Consider the following 27745-nt stretch of genomic DNA (forward strand, 5'->3'; position numbering starts at 1 on the left):
AAAATAAATAAACAAATAAAAATGGACTTAACTGAACAATAATACACCATGCAGAGTCTTTCAAAAAAAAGGTAACCAAGGAATCCATTTAAAGACTTAATTAACCCCTTAAATGCCCAGGAGGGTTCAGGCAACCATTCCTCACTCCTAAAATTTAAGAACGATTAATTCATTCTGCATTGTTTTCCATGTCATTGCTGATTAATAAGACTTAGAATAAGTGTGAGATTTTAATGTGTTAAATAAAATATATACATTACCATTCAAAGGTTTGGTATCATTGTTCAAAAGTTTAAAATCAGTGTTTTCAATAATATAAGACCAAACTGATTGCAGATTAATATAAAATTATTCCAGTATGTGAGTCCTGTGCAGCTTCACAGTTTCATACAAATTGGTAGGAAGCTGTAAAAAAAAAAAAGAAGAAATCTTAGATGTGTTTTGAATGATAAACAAAGTTCTAGAAACTGTATAACATAAAAAAAGTTTTAATAATAGTAGTGAAGCTCAAAACATAAGGCGGATAATTTAACTGAAAATAAATTATTACAGTATGTCATTTATCATCGAATATTTAAATATTGAATAAAACATCTAATATCACCTTTTGGTGAATAATTTGCAGTATTTAAATCCACATTGTATTAGTTATTAGTTTACAAAATAACAAAAATTGTTAATATGGCAAGTGATTCCAAAGTTTAGAATGCTAGTGTATAAAACAATATGGTAGAAATTGCATTTAAGCTTGCATGCAAAGGTTTGGGCAGCCTTGGTCAATGTTTTGTTGATTTTCTTAGTCAAAATATGTACACTTCTGCACATTTTAGTGCAGTTTATTTGCTGAATTTAACATATTGGGAAAAAGTAAATATAAAATGTGGCCTGTACAGAAGTTATGGCACATTTTAAATTACATGATCTGTTTCTTTTTTATTCAAATTTTCCCCCAATTGCTGCTGATTTGTTTAAAAAGTGTACATTTTATGATTCTTTAAAAATGAGTAATCGTGGCAGCCTTAATGTGTGTAATGCTACTGCAATGGAGGATTTCATCTTTTTTCCCTGCAGCTTATCATAATGAAGTCATTTTCTGGGTAAAAACTCTGGGTGAAAACATGGCTTTGTAGTAAATAGTGATGTAGTCCAGTAAGTCCATGCTTTGCCTTCACTTGCTTGGCCCCAGGCTCATCCTCTGCAGGCATACAAAATATATTACGCTGCTGTTCTGGTTGCTGGGTTGCTGACTGTGTGGTTTGTTCCATTTTCTTTGTTTTACCCTCCCTGCAGTCTTTTTTTTTATTTTTCTTTCCACCACTCTGTCTCTCTCTCTCTCTCTCTCTCTCTCTCTCTGTAATGAAACTCTAAGAATCACACACATACACACATAGGAGTCCCGTCCTCCTCCCCGGAATAGCGCTACTTGAATATTGATGAAGAGGGGTTGCGTAACTGCAGTGAGGCTGCATCTTAAACTGATCTGAAGCAGAGGCTGCTCCTGTTCCCCTTTTCTTAGGTCCTACTGGCAGTCCTGTGCATTACATCCTGCATCTCACTAGGGCCTGACTTATATGAAAATTTTGTCAGCGATTTAAAGAAGCTAAATGTTGCAATAACTGTTAATATCAGCGTATATCCTTTTATATGATCAAAACTTAAACCAACTCCAGTAGTTTTAGTTAAACAGTGCTTCACCTATTCATATAATCGTCAGTCATGAATTGTCAAATCTGATGATCAGTTCTCGATAGGGCTCGCAAAATAAAAGTCAAAATTTGATTATTTATAAAATACAATTTAAAAAATGCTTATGTCCTGAAGCTTCTAAAAGTTAGCACTATTAGAGTTAGTAATAATATCACACATGATGGCTACTAAGCACATGGACATTACCATGCCATTTGATAGTTGAGACAACTGTCTGTTTTGGCTTTATATAAAAATAATTGTAAACATCTAAAGCAACATTTTTGCTTAACAAGTTAAATAGTGTTAATAAGCAGATCAGGTGAGGCACTGAATGGCTGCTTTAGATGGCAGACTTTTTCTGAGAAGCTAACGCTCCAAATGAGGTTGCTTTGTGGCGTAGTAAGAAATAATTATATAATGCTGATGCACTCATAACGTAGTGAAGCAAGATGCTATTTGCTTGTCAAAGCATTGTTATGCTGCAGCCAGATTTGCCAACTTGCCACGCCTCCACTCACTATAATGACAACAGTAAAGGATTGATGTGGAATTTTTTTATGCATTAAATTTTTTAAGCATTTTTATGCAAGATAAAAATAAATACCAATCACCTTCAGACCACCAGTACATAATATTGACTTAGAAATCTGGCATGTACTATTTTCTTTGTATCTCAAAAAGTAAAACATTTTAAATTCAAATATGTTCAATTATGTTCAAAAGTCCAGCTGACAGCTCTAGTTCTGAATTATGAAGTGTCTTAAAAGGGAATTCCAGCTTTTTTTCTTAATTCCTGCATAATTAATTGGTTAAAATGTAAAAAAAAAAAAAAGTTCTACAGTGTGGTTAAATGAGAGATGTGCTTTTCTAGAGAAATGTACTGAGTCAGAATTGAGTCCGAATTGTTCACAGTGGCAATGATAGAAACCATACAACTGAAGCGTTCAATGTGTGAAAGAGTTATGTGAGGATGCATGTACGTTTCGCTATTTTTGTTAATTGAAACCACAGTGGTGTAGTGTATTCAGGTTTACTGTTTATAATGGGAGTGAGGGATTAAATACTCTCAGATGAGCAGTCTCTGTAAAGAACATGAAGTTTCTCTGGAAATGACACTGAGAAAGGCATGTAACCTTAAAATTGACCGAAATTACTGTCCAAGTGACTTATCAGTGTGATACTATCCAGGACCTTCATGGACAGTCACGTCGTAAAGGATCCCAGGGTAGGAGTGCTGATGGATCTGTTTTTGTGAATGAGAGTGGTATAAACAAGAGAGCAATCTGATCCCAGAGCCCTCTTGCACTCATGCTTTATGGTCACAGACCCAAAAAAACAGGTCTGATCCCAGAGCATGATCCCACGGGAAGAAGACCAGATAAGAAACCAGTTACATCTTGCTTGTGTCTGACAGCGGTCTGTACTGGGTTTATAACACATTCCTGAACTCAGTGGTATAGGTCTGCATAGTAGCATTGAGAGACTGATGGATGCTGCTAGATACTGTAGTACCAGGTGTACACTGATCAAGAATACAGTTTTGTTTGCCAACCAGCTTGGCAGATTGCTAACAGGCTAACAGGCTCCTCCACTGGTATTCAGATACAGGCTGTATGTTTACATCTTAAAAGCTTCAAATGTCAAAACTGCCATAAATAATGTTAAACACAATGTGGGTACATCAACATTAGCTTAGTGCTAACACAACATAGAAAAAACAATTGATGTGCTAATTCACAAAAAAAGCTGCTCTACATAGAATACTACTTCTCCATGAACTGTTCACTGTTCCCGTGCTTTATGTTCGTACAGGTTGTGCTAGAAGGTGATTACAGGCAGAAAAGTCAATACCAAATAGTTTTTCATTGGGATAGTTGACCACTAGTCATTTAAAAATTAAGATATTCAAATAGCAAAATGGTCAAGTTCTTTTTATTAGCTAAAGTAGCAACAGCTAAAAAAGTAATGTAGTGCCCGTGGCTTACATTATGTATGTTAAAAAAATCGAGTGGGCTAAAATAAATTAAATATATCGGCCAAATAGTGATCATATTAACAGCCAAAAATCTACCAATTCCGATTTTGGACCATTTCGATTGTACACCCCTACCTACCAACATGTGCAAAATGTCAGCATGTCATTCAAGGTGTGCATGTACAGTACTGTGCAGAAACCTCAACAACTAAATATTATAGCATTTTTTTCAGTAATTTTTTCAGTGTGTCCCTGTGCCTTTATTACAGCTTCCATTATTTTCAGGAGATTTTTTTCAGTTTTCCTGAAGAAATCTACAGGGTTATTTTTCCACACTTCCAAAGTTCAGTCTTAGAAGTTAATTGCATTTTGCATGTGTTACCAATTGTACTCTGGACATAAGGAATTTGGGGGCGGGTTTTAGAGGGATCGTTCCTTTGTTTCCAGTGGATTTCTCCACGGTCTAGCACAGGTGTGTATTCTTTAAAGCTTTAAGTGCTTTTATCTGATGATGACAGTTTTGGTCTGTTAGGTTGGGCATGTTTGTTTTATTTTCTCTATATTTTTAATAACATTTTGTCATTTAATAATCAATAATTCAAACTTTTTTGAATGATTGATTATTAAATGACAAAATGTTTCCAGTTTTGGAAATCACTTATTTTTCTTACTTTCCACCTTTGTTACATATCAAACCTCCTCAGAAGTATAAGCTGAAAAATGAAAAAAATCTTGATCTTTGGGCTGGGAATCTGTATTGCTGAATTGCTTGTCCTATAGCTAAAGCCTTTCTGTCCTGCACTAGGTACTGTTTACAGTCGCTGCTTTCCCAGGGTTAGCATTGCATTTTGTTTGCTGGGTACCTCGGCTTGCGTGTGGGAGTGAGCCTTTGCTCTTATCGGCCACGTGGGCAGTGTGTGTTTACTCGGTATGAAGCTGAGACCCCCGTGCTCTCAGGCAGCGCACTGACAGTGGATAAGGGTGTGTGCGCGTGTGTGTAGCAGACAGAGGTGACTGAGCACACATGCAATTATCTTCTCTCAAAGTCGCCTAGTCATTATTGGTTGCAGTAATCAGTAATTACCCCAGGCTTGCCTCCATATTCTTGTTGCTGTTTGTGCTTGTGTGGCTGACTGCTTTGTCAACACGTTAGTGGGCATCAAACGGAGTGCCTGGGCCTCCACCCCCTTTGCTTTGTTGAGTGTCTGAGAGTTTCCATTAGGACCCGACTGATTTATCAGCTAGTCAGTAATATTAGTCTGTATTGAGATCATGCAGTTTTATCAGTATCAGCATAAATCTCCCTGATAAAGCACAAATATTTAAATATTTTATATTAGGCTGCTACTCTGTCAGTAACTACTTACTTCTGTTAAAGCAGGGACAAATTTGTAGACAAAACACCATTATGGTTAAAATAACAAAAACAACAACAAACCTAGCCTTTTAAAGTTGAATTCCACAGATGTTTGAAAATGCATAATGAAATTGTTAAGATGTGAACAAAGTCACTCGGAGAGGTTTGAGTGGTTAATGCATCATTTTAGAGAAACACATTAACTCAGAATTGTTCACAAGAGTGGTGATAGGGACCAGACGTTTACCTCTAAATGCTACCTCACAGAAAACGATAACTTGACGTTGTTCTGAAAAGGCTGCCTGATGGCCGACACATTGTTTCACATTTGTTTTGTAATAAGGTTTTGGTCTAAAGACTATTTTTGAAAATCCACTCCTTGTGGAGAGGTGCATGATGGGCATGCTAAGGCAAAATAGTACCCAAAGAAAACATAGTTTTTCTGATTTACCACTATGTTACCATTATCAGTGTTACATATAAAAACACATGTAGGTTCACTGATAGTTTTAGTAAGTAAATGGTTAAATTCAGCTGTAGACCTCACAACCCCTGGTTCATATCACCACCATTATAAAGAAATCTGTGTTGTGAAGTTACTCTTCAGTGAGCCATTTCACATCAAACCACTGTGAACATCTCAACCGTTGAATTATGTAGAAATGTTCGAAAACTGTCCTTTAGTTTGAGGATAACATAACACAAAACATTTATGAGGACTAAAACAATAGAAAAAATAATATTATAATATAGTTTGAGTTTAATGTGGCTGTTGCCAACTGACAATCATATTATTCACTAAAACACTGCTTAACTAAAACAACTGGAGTTTCATTTTTGGCCATGTTAAATTGTATCTGCTGATATTATCAGTTATCAGAATTTTAGCATCTCTATCAGCGTTGGTAACAAAATTGTCAAAATTGTCAGGCTCTAGTCACCTGTTTACCCAGAAGACCAGCTGTGTGGCTACTCACATTACCTGTTGTGCTAGGGCGGAATATGCACTCTGCAAGCTTCGTGACATTTGGTGAATGGGTGAAGCAAGTGTCATGTGGTGTCGCACTTTCCCCAGGCTGTATTTATCCACCCATCTCTCCAGTGTCTCCAGCCTTGGCTCTTATCAGGAGGCATCAGGATCAAACACAGGAGACGATAGTGTGTTACCTACGCATGGCTGAAGAAATATAACTACCTGGGTGGAGATATGGACAAAGACACAGAGAGAAACTGAGAGACTTTCAGAGACTGTCATGGAAGTGGGTCACCTCAAGGTCCACGGACATAGGCCTTAGCTGGGGACCGCTGGCCAATTGCCCTTTTCCTACCCTGGGGAGGCTGTGCTAGAACACAAAAGCGCAGGATGCTGTTGGCATGGCCATATCTCTCAGAGAAACCAAGCCTTTTTTTGTTCCATTCTCCTCTTCTCTCAGCCTTATGTTTCCCTTACTTCCCTTACTTCTTACTATCTCTGTCTCTCAGATGGACTGACTGCAGTAATGTTCCACGAGAGTGGATGGAAGCTATCTGACAGATGCAATTCGAGATTTGACTGGTTTTCTATGACTTAGAAAGAGAAAAGGCTGGCATGACTAGTGAGGGAAAGATTGTCTGAATTGCTTTAGTCCTTTAGGGGCTGATTGGAGCAAACGGTAGAAAAACGCAGGGCCAGACTTATTGACAGGGAGTAAAATGATGCGAGTGATGGGACTTGTGTTGCAGTCCCTCAGTTTTTGCACTATGCATTTTTTTAACAACATAGATGGAATGTCTTTGTATGATGTTCAAAAAAAAAAAAAAAACTGAAGCGAACTGGATTTTCCTCTTTGTAAGGGAGCAAGTTAACCTGTTTTTAATGTGTTAATGCAGTTTTTTTATTGTGAATGTGCCTGATTTTTGATATGAAGAAAGCTGCAGTTGTGCTGTCCATTTTATCTCACCTTGGCCATCTTTGTGGAGAGGTGTGAATTGTGTTTACAGTAGGGAGTTCTCACCACTCCCCATTGACCCTCATTGCTTGCTAGCAGCTCAACACAGTCACATTTCACAGTTTATCTAAATACAGAGATAAAGGGAAAAACGTTTTACTTGATTATATTTGTTAAAAAATATTTGAGTCATTTTCCATTCCAGCAGCTACTAGGAAGTCTGCAGAAGGGGTTAAGGGACTGTGATGACAGTTGAGATAGACTGCGGAATGGGAGTGCAACTTTTTTGGCAGTGAAGCCTTTTTTTCTTTGTTCTGTTCTTCAAATTCTTTCCAGCGCAGCAGGTGTGTGGAGGTGAAAAGTCTAGACTTCTGGCCAAGTGGCCAGCTTACTGTGCTTCACAGGACAAATAAAACAGACATTAAACAGGAATTAGCCTTAAGGGTGATTCCTGATTAGGCATAGGACATTGTCCTTTAAGTCTAATGTAACTCCAAATTGCCCAACAAGGAATCAGTGTCTTACTTTAGATACAGATTTTTTACAATGCTATTTCTTTCAGTAACCCCTGGGGCCAAGACAGCCTGTTTTTCTTTCAGCTCTGAATAGTTTTCTTGGACACACAGCAAGCTGAAAGCTTCTCAAAGGGCTTTGGGCTTAAAGCATATAAAATGACTATTACACCCAGAGGATATGATTCATCGTGGCGTCTGGTATAGCGCATTGCCATAAATGTCTCTGCTGCCTCAGCTTTGTCCAAACGGCAGTGCTAATACAGAAAGGGTAAGAAGAGACTGGATTTCTGTCCAGGTGAAATGCGAAAACAAAACTGCCTTTCTTTCACCTCCTGGTGATGAAAAGATAGGGCTAGCGCTTGCTGTTGCCAAGGCCACACCTCAGTGCCGATCCCAAAGGAACAACAGAGCACTTGGCACTGCATGAGACAACAGGGTCAGACTCCGATTACCCCTGGCCTGCTTCTCCAGCCTTCTTTCATATGAGGAAAAATCTGATGCCCTGTTGCCATGGTTTGCATCAGCTTGTCTATTATAGGGAGCCAGTATAATATTCAATTGTGTACTATGGAGAAAAGCAGGGTTGTATAATGTAACCTGTAATGATCTTCACCACTCCTGGTTATAAGCCTCCTACCAGCTTAAACTATGCACAGTACTCCCTAGCAAAAGCTGATTTTGCTTTTGCTTTGGCTTAGATACATATCAGCTTGTTTATCCCTCTCGGCTAGGCATGCTAAGCATGCTAGGCCTCTGATTCGCCGGTGGAAAATATAGAGCACAGATTCTCGCAAGAAAATGCGCTCCCCTCACATACACATGGGGACGTACATGCTGTTTCTCTTCACAGCCTGGTGGTGACTGCTGTCTTCATTTAGGCTATAATTAAGCCCTGGTGCCTATATATAGAATAGCAGAGGCAAACAAGCTAGACAGTGTCTCTCAAAGTTAACGGCTCTTGGATCATTTCTCTTGTAAATGGAAGATGTAGCAGGAAGCGGATTTGCTTTGGATGTCTCTTTGATGAAGGACGACATGGATGGGATAGGAGAGAGAGCCAGTAAAGGTGTAGTCCCAGAAAAAGATAATATGGCCAGAATAAAAGGATGACAAGTGATGTTTCTGGATATTCTCCTCTGGCTAGTTCCTGTGTCTTTTTTTCTTTGTAAACCCATTTTATCTAAACACGTCTTCATTAGTAAAAAATACATAGAACAAAAATTCTGACACCAGTGGTGACACTTGTCCTAACTTTTTCTTTATTTACATTTATTCAAAATTGTACATCTTTCTGTTGTTTATTTTCATGAAAATGAAATCCCAATTTTTCAATGTAGATGTTTAGACCCCACTGTATCTCCAAAATTGTAACTTTGTTGAAGGACTCAACTTGTTAACTGTTAATGGAAATTAATGCAATGAGATTTTATCCCAAGTAATTTTGGACCATTTCTATTGGTCTATTCATCATGAAATGCTCATGCAATGTAAAGGGTAGCTGCTGTACTACAATGATGTAGAAAAATAAAAACTGGAAGGGTACTAGGTTTTAATATGACAGAGATAATGTGCATCTTACTACACTCAGAACTGATAAAATGGCAATGTCTGACTCCATTATAGCATGTTATGATAATTAATAACCCACTACATTTTTGAATGTTCTTGCATAGTTTTTCAAAATGTCAGTAATAATATGTGCACTCCAGCAAAAATGTCATACATGTATGTGAAACTTGCTATAATGATGTTAGTGTTAATAGACAGTGAGGTGTGAGGCATGTGACTGTACGGGATAGGTAAGGAGGAACTGTAGAGGAAGAATTTTCAGAAGAGCAAACACAGAACCTGCCAATGTGTAAGCCTGATCTCCAACAAAAGTACTATGACCATGTATCTATGAGAAACACATTTGTGACATGTTATAATGTATTCACAAAGCATTATAAATGTGGCAAAGATTTATTAAATGAATTACACTTTATTGCCATGTACATAATGCAACATGTTATAATGTGCCAATATAATGTAATGTAACACAGAAAAGGTTTTAGTTTTAGTACTAGTTTGCTTTGGAACATAAGTTTAGTCTATATATCTCACAAGTACAACTTGTTTACAGATAATAGCAGAGAATCCATTGGCAGATCATTTTGCTTGTTTTGAGAGGTGATGCAGATAATTTTGCACATTTAGAAAAAGTATGTTTGAAACAAGTAAAATCGTCTGCCTGTGGAATGGGACAAAATGGGTAAAATGTCTTATAGAAATAAGCTACTCAATACTGTAACACTCTTACAGCAATCTCATGATTAGAAATATTTGATATATTGACTAGATTTAAGATGTTTTCACTTTGTTAGATATTAATTTTTACACGAACATTTTTATAAATATTTATATGAATACATGACAACCTGTTATGAATGTGTTAATGGACTTGGTAATCATAGAAAGTTACCCAAGCACCAAATGTCAGCTCAGTTTTATAAGCCCTGAAATGAACTAGCGCAGTTAAAGGAGGCAGTGGAGGAGGCCTTGTGTATAAGAACAAGAGCGGAAGTCTTTAATATGAAGATGGCTTGTAGGAGTGTGGCAAGGCCAGCTGATTTCATGTATGACCGGTTTTTCTTTAGATTCTCTAAGTTGGGCTACTGTGTGAATTCAAACACCTGAGATGACTTTTGTTTTGGCCCTCTCGCCCCTATCAATGTAGTTCGGCCATGGATGGATCGTATCTGAGCAAAAAGGAAAGCAACTAGTGAAGTGCATCTTGCACAGTTGTCTGAGAAAGATATGAACAGGAAATGAGACACACATGCAGATCAGTCGGTGGGCTGAGGAAGAATCGTATGCTGGCCCGGGATGCTGTGGGTTTTAAGTGGTGTTATTTTTGTCCAAGTGATTTGGAGTCATCTTGAGTGCAGCCAAACCTTTTAACGATCTACAGCGTAGGAGTGAAAAATCTCATTCTTCTCATTGTGCTATCTGGGATCCTGTACAGTTTGCACAGTTGTTCTGTTTAGAGCCACACCTTGACGTTAAACTTCTAGAAAGATCAGGATTACTTCTCTGAACTGATACAAATAGCTTTATTCAAAGTTAAGAACATTGCCCGTCTTGTTTTGCATGGAAAATACGCTAATGCTTCCGGAAGCTTATTTGCTCATGTGCTATAAAAGTGATTTGGCCACATCCCTGTGGTGTAATTACACTGATTCATTGTGTATATGAAACTGCTTCTGGCGCACCCTCAGATGACTAACTGTAGCTGTTTTCAGGGTGTCTTGCTCAAGATTAATGGAGTGAAATGTCAACAGTACCTACGATAAAATACATTGCCATCAATAAGGATGTTCTTGAAAGAAACGCCATATCTTACTGAAGTTAATGCAAGGTCATGGTTGGAATATTTATGTCCTGGCCACATATCTGAATTTCATTGTTTTTCAACCCATCAGTTTCTTCCATGTGCAGCATTTGTTTCAGGAAAGTCTGTGTTGCCCCCATGTGGTGGAATATCTGAACTGCAGTGTGTATGTGTGCTTATGCTTTGATTAAATCACCTGAATGAACTCAAATTAACATAATGATCACTATTGAATTTGGAATTCTCCTGAATTGTAATGATTCTTCATAATTCAGTTGTTGAGTTGTAAACAAGTTTGTTTTGATGTAAAGTGGAGCATTGTAAAGAAACTTCTACAATCTTAAAAGTAAAGGTGCAAGAAATAGTTCTTTTGTGCAGTGCCATAGAAGAACCACTTTTGGTTTCCTAAAGAATGTTTCAATACATAGAGAACCATTTCTGTAAATGAGATGTGCAAAGAACCTTTTAAAGGTGAAAGAACATCTACATGAAGCAAAAGCTGTAGGAAGAACCCTTAAAGGACCCTTATCATGGAAAAAACACACTTTTTTGATATATAGGGTTTGAAAGTTATAAATAAACATTTTCAAAATATGTTCAAGTTTCAAAATATACCTTTCAGTAGCCAGTCCATATGGTCCACATAGGGAAACTAAGCTGTAAAAACAGCCTGTTTTGAATTCATTGTTTCTTTGATGTTGTTTGATTAGCAGTTTTATTTCAGTTTTAAAGTCAAAGTAACACAAACAGTAACAGATTCGATTTTGCCTTAAAACATCCTGCATGTACTATAGGAACATATTTTAAAAAATACATTTTAAGCCAAAATCTCATCTCTAACTACTCTACAGATGAGACTACCATAAAGCAGTGTCTCAGGCATTAGGCAACAAAACCATTTCATGTAATAGCTTTCATGTGCTTTAGCTTTTAGAGGCATTAAGTGCTTTGGAAGTCTGCTTCCTATGACCACCGTGAACTATAATAACCCTACAATGGTGCATTTCATATCAAAACATTCTGAATGACTTTGTTTACATCTTTGTTTACATCAGAAATTCAGTGGAAATCCCCTTTAACAGTGGATGCACACTTGAGATGAAGCTGTTTACACCATACACAAATGCAATAACCATGGACAATGTCACAAATCAACTAACTGCCTTCTTTTACAGGATATTAACTCTACTAGCATAACAGCAACAACTGATTTAACATAGCTGACAGAGTTCACCGTGATTTCATAACTGTCCAGACCACACCTAACCTGCTAGGTGACCCTAAAGCTGACCTTCATGTCTGACCCAGTCTTCCTCACCTAGTCTCTCCCCTCTTTTCCTCATCACCCGTTCCTCTGAGGACCCCTGAGGGAGCTGGTCTGTGCCTGTAGAGATGAGCTCTCTCTAGTAGGTATTTTTTTAGTGTGCGCTCACCTTCTGCACCTGCATGATCCTGTTTGACGAGACCAGATTGACAGATTTGCATTCTAGACACTGATACTGATAAAGGCTTGGTTGAACACATTGCATTCCAAGGATATGTCCTAGTTACACTGTACACATAGCTGTGATCACATTGAATTTTGAAAGTGTGTGCTAACTCGCTTGCACAGTTTTGATAACTATAGAATAAATCAGTCCCTTATCAGCCACTGTCCAGTGCAAACGTCAAGTCTGGTCCTGCATGTTTTGAAGCCACCCTTTTCTTAAAACCTGTCTTGATCTCCCAGTATATAATGTTACATAGCTGGTGGTAGGCAAATAAAACGCCTCTGAGACAGAATTCTTAATGTAACTCAAGACTGCTGTAATCAAGACTACCTATTGTCAGAAATATTAAACCTCCACAGGATGTGTAATGAATCCACAAAAAGGATTCACTTGTTGCAGATGTGAATGCTTAAGGTTGGTGGTGATATGTTACTGAGCTAATGCCCAAATGCTTCAAATCACGGGCCTGTCTCACGAAGCACATTACGTATAGATAGAGTACCTGCATGTTTATCAAAGAGGGAAAAAGAAATTGGCAAAACTTTCTATGAAGTCTGTATTCATAAGCCGTTGCAAATGCTTTGTAACTTGGTAGCGATGTTTTTTTAATACGGCTTTTTTTTAATACGTTTTTTTTTGCTTCATGCGGCTCTAATAATGATCTTTCATGAAATATTTGGTGGCATGTAGTAACACAAGTGTGTACATTCATTTTGATGTTTAGAAAGCACTTATAATCATAAGTTATTCACAATTCTAAAAACATTATACAGATTTAAAATACCATCTCTGAGTGCTTCAAGTAACATAATTGGAATTTCATGTTATTATTTGTTACGAATAAATTATAGAATAAACTTATGAAGAATTTAAAAAAGGCCCAAAGCCATCAGAGAGCAGAGGCCAACCTTGAGCTGTTTAATAATACAGTCCCAAACTTACCTGCCCTTGAGCGGGTTAGGTTTACAGCAAGTTACAGTGCTGATATAGCCAGGTAAAAAGTGATCAAACTAAAAATAAATGTGACTCAGCATGAAATCCTGCTTTGTAAGATAGGCCCCAGATGCATGGCCTTTACAAAAAAAGTGCTTCAATAACACATCTGTACATGCTTGGTTATCATCTGGCTTACGTTATTATTTGGCTTATGCTATTATCATGGACTTACAGCTGGTCTTATGCAATTCCCATGAATTTCTGAGATGTGTTGGGACATGAGCACAGAGCTGGCATGCATTGTACTTGTTTTGCATGCGGTGTTTGTCATGCCAATGTTAAGGCTGGATGGAGACAGGACAACAGTTTTGGAAACTAATCGCTTCCTCTTTCTCTCTCTTTCTCTTTCAGGTGTGGTTTGAAAAAGAGGACGAGGAAGAGGAGGAGGACGAGGAGGAGGGAGGAGGAGACCTTAAGGGCAGTATTGCTTTCTGTTTGCAGGTAGAACACGCCGGCACTCGTACGTACTACTTCAGTGCCGACAGCCTGGAGGATCAGGAGGAGTGGATCCAAGCCATGAGTGAGGCCGCCAGGATCCACATCTTACCCCCAAATAGGTACACATGCACTACATTTACATGCACAGAATCAGCTTTCGGGGGGGAGCTTAGATCCCCTGAAAACAGTAAAAAGTTTAGGGGAGCATTCATGCTATTTTTATGCCATGCCATTTATGTGGCATTGGTTTATGTGAAAAATCAAAATGAGATCAAATGTAACTCCAGAGAGCCACATCTCTCCTCTGTGCTGGCTCTTCTCAAATAAGGCAGGAGTTTCGCCATTCCAAGTTGAACGTAAAATAAAAGTGCGTGCAAATTTGAAGTTGTCCTGCGAGAGCCTGTTTGTTTCTGTCCTGTGGTTTTATCTGCGTAAAGGTAGGCAGATGGGATAGTTGGTACATGTTGTATTGTTTGTTATTGCTCAAAAGACAGTCATATTGTTAAGCTTTGCTACCTTTTAACTTAATTCTAGAACAAATGCGCATGTGTGCAGGACTTTGTGTTCACTTGTTTTGTGTTGCTGTAATCACATGTAGGTAATGGTGTACTGGTGTATATGCAGGCATACCTGTGCATCCAAGGAGCTTGATTTCCCATATATAGTACTGTCCTAGGCCTAGGTCTAAGTCCTAGGCACTTGAGCCCCTTGTTAGAAGCCATCAGATTAAAAGTAATTAATTTCAACCCATTTGTTTTGGCAGTTAGTGTGCTTCTGCTTAGAAAAAAACACCATAGAATAAATGCAAATAAACGTAGATACGGTAACAAGTAGCAAGGATTTCTTGTTTTCAAAGAAGTAGTTGATATCTTGTAAGCTAGTTTTGAAAAGTTAGGTTCAATGCCACCAATCATAGCATAGATTAGTTCAAATTTACCACTTGATTCCACATATTAAATATTAGCAAGCTAGCACCGTTAATGTAATTCCTAGGCAGTAGCCTAGGAATCAAGTGAAAACATTAAATCATGTTATTTGAATCATGAAACATTGACAGCATATGGAACACCACCATCCACTTTTGGATCCAGCAAAGCAGTTTTGAGATGCGTGTCTGATTATATTCTCTCATTGTTCATTCCATTCCTCCCTCTTGTAACTTACATGCCCTAGTAGCAGTTTCTGACCTGACCTTTGGTGTCCTTGTTTGTTCTGCAGGCCAAACTCAGACTCAGTCCCACCAGAAGAACAGAACCACATCATGGTGGCAAAAAGACCAGAAGTACAGGACAATGGTGATGATACCCCAAGACCTGAGCTACCAGAGCCTGCCAAACATGGTGTCAATGGAGTGGACACCAGAGAGACTCCCACCCTCACTACTCCCCTGCCCCCAGACGTGGGGGAGAGGGGAGGGCCGCCTCCTCACCATCCCAATGGATGGGGTAGCTACGGCCCACCTAACGGTTCTGGCTATCCGTCACAGGACAAAATAAGAGAGGTGAGGGAGGTGCAGCCTGAGCCCCAGGAGAATGTGGTGCTGCGGAGGGGCTTTGTGCCCAGGACTGCACCCGAGAGGCTGGCTCAGAGGAAGAGTTCCATGACCCAGCTCCAGCAGTGGGTGAACCAGCGGCGAGGCATGGCCGCTCAGGAGGACCTGCGCAGGTGAGGAGAGAGAGCAGGGTAGGAAAACTAGGAAAGGAGATGTTTGGCTTTTAAAGGGCACGTATCATGGAAAATAGACATTTCTTCACTTAAAGTCTTCTTATAGTGTGTAAACACGGTGACATTTTTAAGTCTGTATAAAATTTTACAGTTCACATATGGAAGAAGCTGCAAAACCATTGTTTTTTTTTTTTAATGTAACTGCCCACAGCATAATGGACACCTAAAATATTGTGCAAAAGATTATAATAAAGTGCTCTGGAAAATGTTTAGTTCACCCAATTATTGCTTTCCTGTCTTCCTCTACAGTTCATCACGCTACTACACAGTGAACCGAGGCATGTCAGCTGACTACTACGGCATGTACGGTGGTCCTCCTTATGTAGAGGAGTACCCCCTCTATCCTCCTGGCGTCCGTCCTGAAAGCATCTGCTCCATGTCAGCTGCATATGACCGGACGCCCCTGCGCTGGACAGCAGAGGAAAAGCGGCGGTCGCTGCGGGACGGCGTGATTTATGCTCCACCTCGGGAGCCTCAGTGGATGGGACCTCCTGGCTCGCACCCCGGGTACTACTCTCAGCTAGAGTCAGCTCAGGGCTCCATGAGGCGTCTCTCGCTTCAGCCGCGCTCACGCTCCGTACCCCGTTCGCCCTCTTCTTGTTCAGGAGGGCCGTACTCACCAGGACCCCATAACTTTGTCTCACCTGCACGGTCACCCAGCACTCGCTTCGACAGAGTGCCGGGGCGGCTCAGAGAGGAAGGAGTCTATGCTGATCCCTCTGTCTATGGCCTGCGAAGATCCCTCAGTTCCCCCAAAGTAAGTTTGATTACCACTAATTGATGGTCTTTAGAGTACTGGGGAAAATTAGGCCAACTGAGAAATTGATACTTAAAGCTGTTTATCTGGGGCGCAGATGTTTATAACCATTAATACAACAAATTGGAACCATTTCCAAACCTGTGCTTGAGGTAGGCCAGTACTTGTGTCTGATTGAGTAACAAACCCACATGATTGCTAAGGAGCAATGAGGCAAAGAGGGGCCAAATCTGGGTTCTTCTAACCATCCCACAAGATAAGCTTATCTTTCCTGAAAAAGAGAAATTCATGTTTGTTCTTTATTATTATGTATTGTTCTAATGTTATGTAGAGTTTTTTACAAATAAAAACACAATTTCCCAAATACATTTCTTGGCTGGCCTCAGAATTTTGCACAGTACTGTAGTTGGGTGCTGCATGCTTCATATTCCAGGTAACGCCCAATTCCAAAAAAATTGGGACAGTATGAGAAATGGGAATAAATACAGAAACCACTAATTATTAAATTCTGTTTGATCTGTATTAAATTGAACACTATACAAAAACATGGTATTTGATGTTTTACCCTGTGAACTTTTTTTTGGTAAATGTATACTCATTCCAAGTGTGATGCCTGCAACACATTCCAAAGTTTGGACAGGAGTACATAAACAGCCCTTAATAAATGTCTGGGGACTAAAGACACCAATTGATCCAGTTTTGAGAACGGAATTTTTTGACCTTCTTCAGTTACACAACCGTATGATGTTTTTGTTGTCATATTTTGCACTTCATAATGCACCACACGTTTTCAATAGGAAACAGACAGGCAAGTCCAGCACCTGCACCCACCGATTACGCAGCCATATTGTTGTAACACATGCAGAATGTTTCTTGGTGTTGTCATGTTGATATAAGCATGGACGTCTCTGAAAAGGACAGTGTGTAAATGGCAGCATATATTCCAAAATGAATATCTTTCAGCATTAATGGTGCTTTTACAAATCTACAGGTCACGGGCACTAATGCACCTCCAAACCACGACAGACTCTGACTTTTAAACTTCACACTGTTAACAGTCCAAATAGTCTTTTTTGGTGTTTGTCCCAAAGAACACAACATAAATTTTCTCCATAAACAATTTGAAAGGTTGACTCACCAGACCACGATACAGGTTTCCGTTATGCATTAGTCCATTTTAGATGAGCTCAAGCTCAGAGAAGTTGGCAGCGTTTCCGGGCATGACTTGCAATGTGCAGTGTTTATTGAAAGCAGTTTGTTAAAGTATTCCTAAGCCCATGCAGTAATATTCATCGCAGAAGCATACCGGTTTTTAATGCAGTGCCATTTGTAGTCACTGCAGTCACTGACATTCAGTTGTGGTTCTTGGCCTTTTTTTTTTTACACACAGATTTCCACTCCATTGACACCATGTTTGGCAGGCTCTGGTAGCTCAGATCCAAAATCCCTGAATCTTTTGATAATAATATGCACCATAGAGGGTGAAATACCTAAAATCCCTACATACACCTGTTGAGGAATGTTGTTCTTAAACAGGAGATTTATTTGCTAATGCATTTTTCTGTCAAAGTGGCGAGTCATCCTTGCTCATAAAGGGCTAGGCCTTTCCTGGGTGCTCCTTTTATACCCAAGCATGATCTCTTTTAAAGTGTCTTCTGACCATTTCATATTCCTAGTCTTAAACTGTTAATAAGATAAAAAAGTTAATCAGATAAAACATCTTGTCTTTGTACTGCTATTGTTTAAATATAGGTCAAATTGGATTTACAAATCACTGTTTTCTGTTTTTATTTGCATTTCACTTACTGTCCTGAATTTGTTTTAAATTGGGTTTGAAACGAGCAACACCTAATTAGCTACATAAAAAAGTGTAGCTTCACTCTTCATGCAAGACTGTAAGGGAAACTCCCCTCAATAATTGCTAACAATTTTTATTTTCTAGCTTACAAGAGCAATATTGGAGAGCGTGCTAATTCGTGCTATTCCCATGTACTTAACCCCTTAACCCCTGGGCTTATTATTCAGTCTTTACACACAATTGGGCTAGCTTCTGTCGCTAAAACCTCCTCCTTATTAGACGTGTAAACCTACCCTTTAACCTTGAGAGGCTCAATGATTTCCCTGGTTTGATTAATGTAAAAAAATGGCCTGCATGCATATTTTGTCAGTTCTCAAATATGTATGTCTGCACTGAACATACTGTAAAGCCAGTTTAGTTTTAAATGAAAAATGTTTCGAAATGTTCTTCACTTCTAAATCAACCTAATGTACTGCTGAACGTCTTAATCGGGTAGTACAAGTGTTACAGATTCTACTGACAATGTGATGGATATTTTGTAGACAGTATATACTTCCATGGTTAACTCATTTTCTGTTTTTCTAACCTGTTTCTTTCAGTATGATTTTCCTGGAGATCGGCGGTCTCTCAGTCAAAGTATGCATCACTACAACTACCCAGCCTCTCCCTCGCTACATGGCAAAATGGTACGTTCCAGTAATTCAGTTTATCTTTATAATCACACTTAGTTCAGTCAGTTTATGATAGACGTTGCTACAGACCCATCACCACGCACGTGGCTTGTTGCAGTCTGAACTACACACACGCTGTTTGCGGTGGCTTTGCTGGTGGAGGTGTTTGACTGACAACTGATCATGTGTTTGTATGTGTGTGTGTGTGTGTTTGTGTGTATTTGTGTGCCCTGATATCTGTGTGTGGTGTTGCTGTTTTGTTGTTTTTCTGTCTGACTCTCTGTATGACACTCTCTTTCTCTGTCTTGCTCTCTCTGTCTGCCTTTCTCTCTCTCTCTCTCTCTCTCTCTCTCTCTCTCTCTCTCTATGTCTGCCTCTATCCCCCTTTCTCCCTGCCTCACTTTCTCTCCCCCCTTTCTCTCCCTCTTTCTCTCACACTCTGTCTTGTTATCTCTCTCCCTCTTTGTCTGTTTATCTCTCTCTCTCCCTTTGTCTCTCTTCTCTCTCTCTCTCTTTTTCTGTCTCTCTCTCTCTCTCTCTCTCCCTCTTTCTTTCCCTGTTTTGTGTCTGCCTCTCTGTCTCCCACACTCCCCCGCTTCTCTCTCTCTTTCCCTCCCTATTTGTATTTCACTCTGTGTTGTACTATGTCTCTGTATTTCACTCTGTAACTGTTGGTGTCCATCTGTGTCTGTCTGTCTGTCTGTGTGTGCGTCTGTCTGTCTGTCTGTCTGTCTGTATGTGTGTGGTGGGGATGCTCTGCTGTCGTGGTCGTGCTGTGTGCTGCTTCTGGTGTGACTGACTGGCCTCAATATTGCTGCTGCTCCCGCCGCTGCTGCTGCTGCTGCTTCTTACTCCAGGAGGATATTTTAGACCTCCAGCTACAGAGAAACCTGGAGTATCTTGATCAGCAGGTATGTGGCTTAACCAAGCATCGCACAGCCAGCACAAAAACCCTGCACACAGCACAGCTGCACTAAACCTTTGCACTGTTTAAATAACAGCAAGGAATCTTAAAGGAGTTCTCCAGCATTTTTTGACCTATTCTAGTCTCCTTCATCTGCACCGTATGGTCAGTCACCACAGTCAATAATTTGAAAGCACTTCCTGTACTTAACAATAGAAAACCTCTTTTAATAGAAGTCAGTGGGCACTCCAGTCATTTTTTTTTTAAATGAAGGTGTATAATTTACTGTTCGTGGTCAGTGACCATATGCTGCAAATATAGCAGACAGACTGAAGCAAAACCTGGAGTCTTCTTTTGAAATGTAGTGGACATTTTTCAGGCTGTGTTCAACGTGATCATACACTCTGTTTCACTCGCAATTGTGTCATACAGTGCCACCCTCACTATCACTGTCTTTCTCAGACTCCTCCCCTTTGTGTGGCTGCTCATTTCAAATTCAAATGACATTGTCCTCAAGAAGTACTAATATATGTGCAGAACACTAATCCAGCTAGCAGGGAATTTTCCCATAACTCTGACTAACATTACATACAAGTTCTAACAATGTTTAAAGAAAATCTGATGTTCAAAAACATTTTAAGGATTTTTATCATTTCAAATGATGTTCCTGTAAGATTACATGTTAACTAAGACATAATGTTATAACTGCAACATTCAGAGGATGTTTTGAAGATTTTGTCATGGCCACAGATTATGTTACATGATGATGTTTTTGAGAATGCTCCCAGAACATCACACAAAAAAAACTCCCAGTAGGTGTAATGTTCTCAGAACAGTTTTAGAACAAAACATTTCTAGCTGGGAAACTAGTTGGGTTTGGGTTTGTCAGTGTTTAAAGTAATGTTTTGGTAAAAAATAACATTTACACAATTTTCCCCTTACCTCAAATGTAGTCAACCAGCCAAGTCATGATTGCTGTTTAAAGTTTTGCTTTTTTAGTTTTGCACCACAACTATGAAGCTAATGTAGCTAACAAGTAGGAGTTTGAGTTAACTGTTAGCATCACACACATTACATGCCTAAACCATCACACATTTGTCTCAAGCTATACCGAGCATATCAATACTAATTTATGTGGTTTCTGACATTGTATGTTGCGTGGCTAAAAACTGTAGAAGCAGCCACCTGGAAGCCAGGATTCTATACTTTAAAATATTTAAATATTTCAATATTTTTGCTATTCTGTAAAAATGAGTGCATTTTTGTGTATAAAAATGCATTTACAGACTAATTACACAAATGGATTACATAGGAACCCATTCATTGTGGACTCACTTGGGAGTGCCCTCTACAGTCTGTCAAATCTGGAAGACCTGAACTTCAACATATGGAATGCTTTAAGTGTGAGGGTCACTTAGACATTTTAACATCCTGTCAACAGTAACAATTGGACAACAGAGCTCAGAAATGGAGGTCCAAAATCAGGCACCTAACAACTGTACCCATAGGCTTCCGTTACTACCTGTTAGCTTCTGTTACTACCATAAGCTTCCATTGCTACATTAGCATTATGTAGTTTATTGCAAAATCAAAGAAGTTCAGACACCAAACATGTCTTGGCTGAACGAAAAAATTTGGGATAAGGGGAAAAATGATTGCCAAACTATCAAATGATCACTTCATGGCCAAAGGATTCATTGTAAATTTTTAAAAGATAAGAAAAATTTAATCCCAAATCAGAGCACTTACAGTGAGAGTTGCTTAAGGACCATGGCTTCCTCAGCTGCCTGGCACATCAGCCCAAAAAAGACACTCAGTAAATGACAGTGTGTTTGCTCCCAGGTAATGGAGGGAGATCACCTAATCGGCATGGTAACCCGAATGGTTGAGCGCTCCTCTCCAAGCGCAAGGCTTTTCTCACAAGTAAGAGAGACTGGAGTGGCTTAGAGAGGCAGGCTCCTGTTCATGACTCTTTCAGTGGGCCCTGTCCAACATATCTCCCAGCACAGGCTCTCATTTGAGCCTCTCGCTAGCCTTGCCAAAGCTCAAATGAATCCTGTGCTGATATGAGTTTGGAAAAGCCCAGTGACCAACATGGAGCCCGGCTCTCTCCCTTGCTCTTTGGTAACGTGGCATGCTGGATGTTAGGTGGTGTTGCAGGAATAGCTTTTATAGCTGTTTTTTAAAGGTTGTAATTTCTTTTTCCTTATTGCTCCAAGTGAAGCCATGTCAATGTCTGTTTTATTTTTGTGTTGCTGTGTTTCTTGGTTCACCTCATTTCCACGTATCGAGTTCCATTTCTGGTAGCCATGTTCTGTGTCACATTCTTCATTTTGCAAGCATTGTATGTTCCATAACTTTGTGCTGTTTGTATATGTGTCATATCTGTGATCTCGTTCATCTTCTACCAACTAACACTACGACCATGAACCAGCATATTGTATTTTCATAATGGGGCTAATCATTTGCACAGCATATGGGAATGGCTTGTGCTGCTGCATAAAATAAGTGCTTAATTTTCTGTATGTGTGACATTTGTCAGTACCGTTGGTGCCTGAATGTTGAATTTAGTGAATTTGTTGTAAAGACTACTCAAATATTAATTTCATTTTGCCTTTCGTCTGTTCTTGTTCTAGGTGCCTCCATTCCATGATATCTACAGGGATCTGCATCCCACACTAAAGCTCAATGAGATTGAGACCAGCGTAAGGCTTGCCCCTGATCTATAGTCATAATCAGGAACTTACACAATACCTGATGGTGTTCTTCATCTCTGTGATCAAGTAGGTATTTCCCATCTTTGACTTGTGTTTTTTCTGTGCGTAGAAACTGCTGAGTCGCTTATGTGAGCAGAACAGGCTTTTGAAGGAACAAGAGACTGTTGTTCATCGACTGCGGATGGATAAGGTATGCTAAGTCCTCCTTTTAACCTCCACACATCATCTTCTAGAGAGGACATACTCTGTATAATCCTCTTCTCCTGCTTGCCTGTCTTTATACTTTGCAGGATAACCTGGAGGGGGCGCTGGTGGCCACACATCAAGAGATGGAACTGTACAGGACTCAGCCGCTGGCATTGGAGAAGCTGCAGCTGAAAAAAGAAAGCTTACAGAACCAGCTTATCAACATCCGAGGAGAGCTCTCGCAAGCTTCCAGCGTAAGCCAGGCTCTAAGTAGTAATGCTTTACAGAGAGATTAAGAACAAAATACAGAGGAGATAAAAAAGAATGAAGTAAAAGAATTACGTTTAAATGCAGTATTACAGGGATGCGGGTTGATGTTTTAAGTTTTTTTTATTATTATTTGGTAATTTACATGAAAACGTATCATAACATGCTAAAATGTGGTTAGAGACGACAATATGCACATGTGATCAACACGGAAACCGCTGATGCGGATGCTGCTGCCTCTGCTCTCTCTTCCTTGACGTGTGAGAGCTGAGTGTAGACCAGTCAAATTGTTGATAAGATGTGCAGAACCCACTTGTATCACACCCATAAGCATGTGCTCATCTAATGGGAGATTATTACAATCTTTGACAAAAAATGGATATATATATATATATAGAATATATATATATATATATATATATTCTAAGTTCTCTTCTTTTGTTATTTCTCTGTTATTGCTTTTATCAGTTAAACAGTCCTGCAATCTGGGAGGGCTGCAGCCTCCTCAGCACCTCTACTTCTCACATCCCTACAATATTAAATTATAAATTATTTATAGTAAATTATAAATTATTTATAGTATTTAAGGTGTTTTAGTGTAAAAAGTTAAAGTGTCACATTCTTACACTGTGCACAGAGCACTGTACTATTTTCCCTGCTTTAACACTAATTAACAAGCCTATAATATTGAGCCAGCTGTGTTACAGTAAGTGCTAAGTAGTGTATATGTAATCAGTGCTGCTGACTGTAGGATTGAATTTGACACCCCAGTTCAGGGGCAAAAAGTACTTAGTAAAAAGTAGCAGTGTAGAGCAGTACTGGTCCATAGTAATGACTTTATGGCCATAGAGATTACAGTGCTAAAAATGAATAGTAGAAAGTGTGCATTTTTGCAAAAACTTTGCCCGTTCTGGTAATGTTAAGTGCCCTCATTTATGGTCATTGTAGAAGGCTTAAACTAAACCCTGATCTTCTTAGGCTCTGACTACATCCAGAATGGAGTTTGAGGCTCTGGAGGACGAGGTGAACGCTATTCATGGTGACCTTTGGGAGCAACTTAACTCTGGAGGACAGGTACACTCATCATCATCATCTTCATTAAACTCATACTGATGACTTCAGACCTTTGTTCTTCAGGATTTCCCATTTAAGCCTAGTCATTTATTTATGAGCACACGTTTGTATCATCTCTTTTAAATGGCCTGCTCATTAATGAACTGTGTTTTTGCAGTGACATGACAGTTTAATTCCAGTGACTGATTGCTTCCTGTAACAGCTCTAATACGGTTGGCTCGGAGTGTTAAATAGAACAGTGAATGCTATTGTAATAAGAAACACTACTGAACTGACCTTGATGATGGGGAAATGTAATATTAGAAACCTATTATACGGAAATTACACATTTAATATGTTGGATAATTAAAAAAGGACATCTTCACAGTTCAGTGGGAAGTTCTACATATAATTAAATATTGATTAGCATATGAGTCTCTCATTACTAATTCATGAACATCAATACTCATCTCCCTGAAGCTTCTGACAGCGCTTATGAATAAAGTATGTGTTTGCTGCTGATATTGATGATGGATTATGCCTTAAATGGAGAGTTTACATGCTCTGAGTAACTGGTTATTTGTGATAAAGGAAGAGTTTGGGGAAGAATCTCATTGACTTATTTACAGACGTGGTCGATCAGCCAAGGTATGTTTGATTCTTGAGGCTAATGTAGCTAACAAATAATGGAAGCTTATACCCACAAATATACTGTATGTTGTGCAAACTGCATGCCTAAGTCATCACATACATACGTCAAACTATGCTGAGTTGTTAAATAATCTCAAATAGACTTGTTTATTTGGTTTCTTATGTTGTATGACATTTTTGCAACATTTATGTGTCCATTTTTATATTTAACACTATGTAAAACAGTGTCAGAAACCACATAAGCAATGCTTATGTCATATTACATAGCAATTGCAGGTTTGCATGATGCTTGCTGAGTAGACTCCTAGCTCTAGCTCTAGCAAAACTACAAAACAAACTTGGGAACAAACACTTCTTGGCTGATTGACCATGTTTGGGGTAAGGAGAAAATGTTGTACATTTTTTTTTATTTTTCTGCTCCTTTAAAAAGGTCTTGAAGGGGAATGCCACTGATTTTTAATAATTTCAGTGTAATTCAATTGTTGAGATGTGAACAAAGTCATTTAGGGTGATTTGATGTGAAATATTGCATTGTAGAGAAACTTACCAACTCCAATTTCTTTACAGTGGTGCTGATAGGACCCAGGGGCCATAATATCTTCACCACAAATGTAGCTATTTCATTTACTATAAAATAAAATAGCTACATTTGTACTTAAGTTTTTTGTTTATAATGTAAATTTTTGCTGTGAACAGCTCTGACTCAGTTTCTCTTCAACGGTGCGTCTCACGTCAAACCACTCTAAGTGACTTTGTTGACATCTAAGTGCGTTACTTATGATGATATATTGAAAAATCTGTGGAATTCTCAGTTAAATACTTTAGGACCTTGACACAAAAAGAGGTAATATAAATCTGAAATTGCATACAGCTATTCAAAAATTAGTCTTCTCCTGTCTTTTCCCAGAGTGAACTGGTCCACCAGCACCTGCAGAGAGAGTTCTGGAGGGTTCAGGATGTGCTCGAGGGTCTGCACAAGAACAACCCATCCCGAGGCACAGATACAGCCAAGCACAGAGGTCAGCCCACTGTCCTCAGGCTACACCAGCCTAGCTTGCACAGACCTTGGTATAATCTTATTTATAGTATCGACTTCTGCATCGGAGCACGGAACTATACTAAGTTATTACTGCGTTTGACGCAAGTTGAATTATTCAGAGACCTTTTGTTTTCGTCCGCTCCCTGTTGAGCTTTTTCTTTGTCCTCAGCAGCCAGTGGGACATCTGGTTCCTTCAGCACGAACAGTCCAGCCAGCCCCCTGAGCTCTGTGAGTCTGACCAGCCCCCTCAGCCCTTTCTCCCCAGTACCTGGCTCGCAGACCTCACCCACAAAACAGCTGGCCACAGAGGTAAGCTGCAGTGTAGTACAATATCACACAACACAAAATGATATCACACAATACAATGCAAATCAGTACAGCATTAGACTGTCTTCACACTGAACACTGATGTGACTATCTGAAGCTTCGCCCCAGTTCATGTCCTATTGACTGACATGAATTTAATATGTTCCATCAAAAGTTTAAGAGATCATAATTTTCAGGCAGTTCCATATATTGGTGTCTGTTGCCTATTACTGCACAGTTCTTGTTGAAATCAATAGTACCAGTACACTTCGTTGGATAGGAAATGCCTTTGTGAACACTGCCTAATGCTGTCTCAACTTTTGAATTTAGTGAGGTTTATTTTAGAGTTTTATTCGGTACAAATGTATATACACTCACTGGCCATTTTATTAATGTCCTTGTATCTTTTATCAGGTCCTATTACTATGTACTATATACATGTAATTCTACAATTACACACTGTCCTGTTCATGAATGGTCCGGACCCCGATTAGGACAACCACTGAGCAGGTATCATTTGGGTAGTGGATCATTCTCAGACCTGCGTCGACACTGAGATGGCAGTGGCGTTAGTGAGTGTTGCGCTGGTACGATTGCATCAGACACAGCAGTGCTGCTGGAGTTTTTAAACACTGAGTCCACTCACAGTCCACTCTATTAGACACACCTTCCATCTTGGTCTACCTTGTAGATGTAAAGTCAGAGACACTAGGTCATCTGTTGCTGCACAGTTTGTGTTACCGAGCTGCTAGTCCTTTATCAGTTGTCAGTTTCTGGCCACAGGACGCTGTTGGGTTAGATGTTTTTGGTTGGTTGGACTATTCTCAGATGCATTCTGTGGTGCTGAGAATAATCCACCACTCAAATAATACCTTCTCAGTGGTGGTCCTGTGGTATAATTAAACAACTGGAAGTGGACCTGATGAAATCAACCAGTGCAGATACAAAACACGTTTACCTAATAATGGCCAGTGAGTGTATATACAAAGCTGCATTTGTAAGAATTGTAAGACTATGCAATACGCAGTGCAATGCGTAAAACTCTTTGCTCATTTCATTTCGTTTATCCAGATTCATTATGCTGTTTCCTGATTCAGATCTCATGCCGTTTGTTGAATTACTATTAAGTAAATTGTCCCAGTTGGACTCCTAATTTGAAACTAATTGGTGCTCCTCAAGGCTAACCTCCACCATAAGGACTTTAACATTTCCTAAAATTACATTCACTACTCAGAGTTTTTTTTTGCTTAACCTCATCAGCTGATGAATATCATTCAGTGAGCTTTATCTAACAGTGACTGTGACAAAATGCATGAAGGTTGTCTTTTTGCTCTAATGACATGTTGCCTGTCTTCTCGATGGCTGTGACCTGTGACCTTGGTTTGCCTTAGCTCTAGGCTTTCTCTCATGCTTGCTTGTGTGCGAGTGCTAGTTTTTTTAATAGACAAATCCCTTCCTTGCAGATAATCTCCAGTATGGTTTTACCGTTTTTTTTTGTTTTTTTTTAAACATCTAGTGAACTGATCTGCACATTTTATTTTTTGAGCAAGAGAATATATTCACATACCCAAACACAAATTACCTTGTTTATTGAGACAAATATAATCATGTTTGTAATGCTTAGATACTCAACTGGCAGTAATTCGATTTTTAGAAGTGCAGGTTTGTGTTGGTGCCATATGTGCAGGTCAGTGCATGCCGGTGGAGGCGCGTGACCTTAGTGAAGGAGTCAGGGCTCCATTTCTTTATAAAAAAAAACCCAGAATATCACATAATCCTCTCCGCTCTCTGGCTTTTAGTCACTCCTCTTGATGCACACCTTTCTTTTCCTGTCCTCCCTCTCTCTTCCTCTCCCTGTTCATCTCTCACTACCTTCTACCTCTCTCCTTTTCTCTCTCTCTCTTTTCCCCCTC

General features: G+C 39.3%; 1 protein-coding gene across 7 annotated transcripts in view; it reads left to right on the plus strand.

Annotated features, from left to right (window-relative positions):
• plekha6 (pleckstrin homology domain containing, family A member 6) overlaps window positions 1–27745 on the plus strand; it is a 98387-nt gene that overhangs the window by 59632 nt on the left and 11010 nt on the right. For 2 of the 7 annotated variants that reach the window (XM_036558965.1, XM_036558967.1), the window contains exons 7-18: window positions 13672–13877; window positions 14977–15423; window positions 15733–16240; window positions 18638–18724; window positions 19567–19620; window positions 21456–21536; window positions 22250–22318; window positions 22440–22520; window positions 22621–22770; window positions 23762–23857; window positions 25395–25506; window positions 25696–25835. In XM_036558965.1, the coding sequence (XP_036414858.1) occupies window positions 13672–13877; window positions 14977–15423; window positions 15733–16240; window positions 18638–18724; window positions 19567–19620; window positions 21456–21536; window positions 22250–22318; window positions 22440–22520; window positions 22621–22770; window positions 23762–23857; window positions 25395–25506; window positions 25696–25835 (2031 nt within the window). The remainder of the gene's footprint in view (window positions 1–13671; window positions 13878–14976; window positions 15424–15732; window positions 16241–18637; window positions 18725–19566; window positions 19621–21455; window positions 21537–22249; window positions 22319–22439; window positions 22521–22620; window positions 22771–23761; window positions 23858–25394; window positions 25507–25695; window positions 25836–27745) is intronic. The other 5 variants (XM_036558966.1, XM_036558970.1, XM_036558969.1 and 2 more) reach the window with 5 other exon arrangements.

Source organism: Colossoma macropomum, unplaced genomic scaffold, assembly GCF_904425465.1.
Source record: "Colossoma macropomum unplaced genomic scaffold, Colossoma_macropomum, whole genome shotgun sequence".
NCBI classification, from domain to species: Eukaryota; Metazoa; Chordata; class Actinopteri; order Characiformes; family Serrasalmidae; genus Colossoma; species Colossoma macropomum.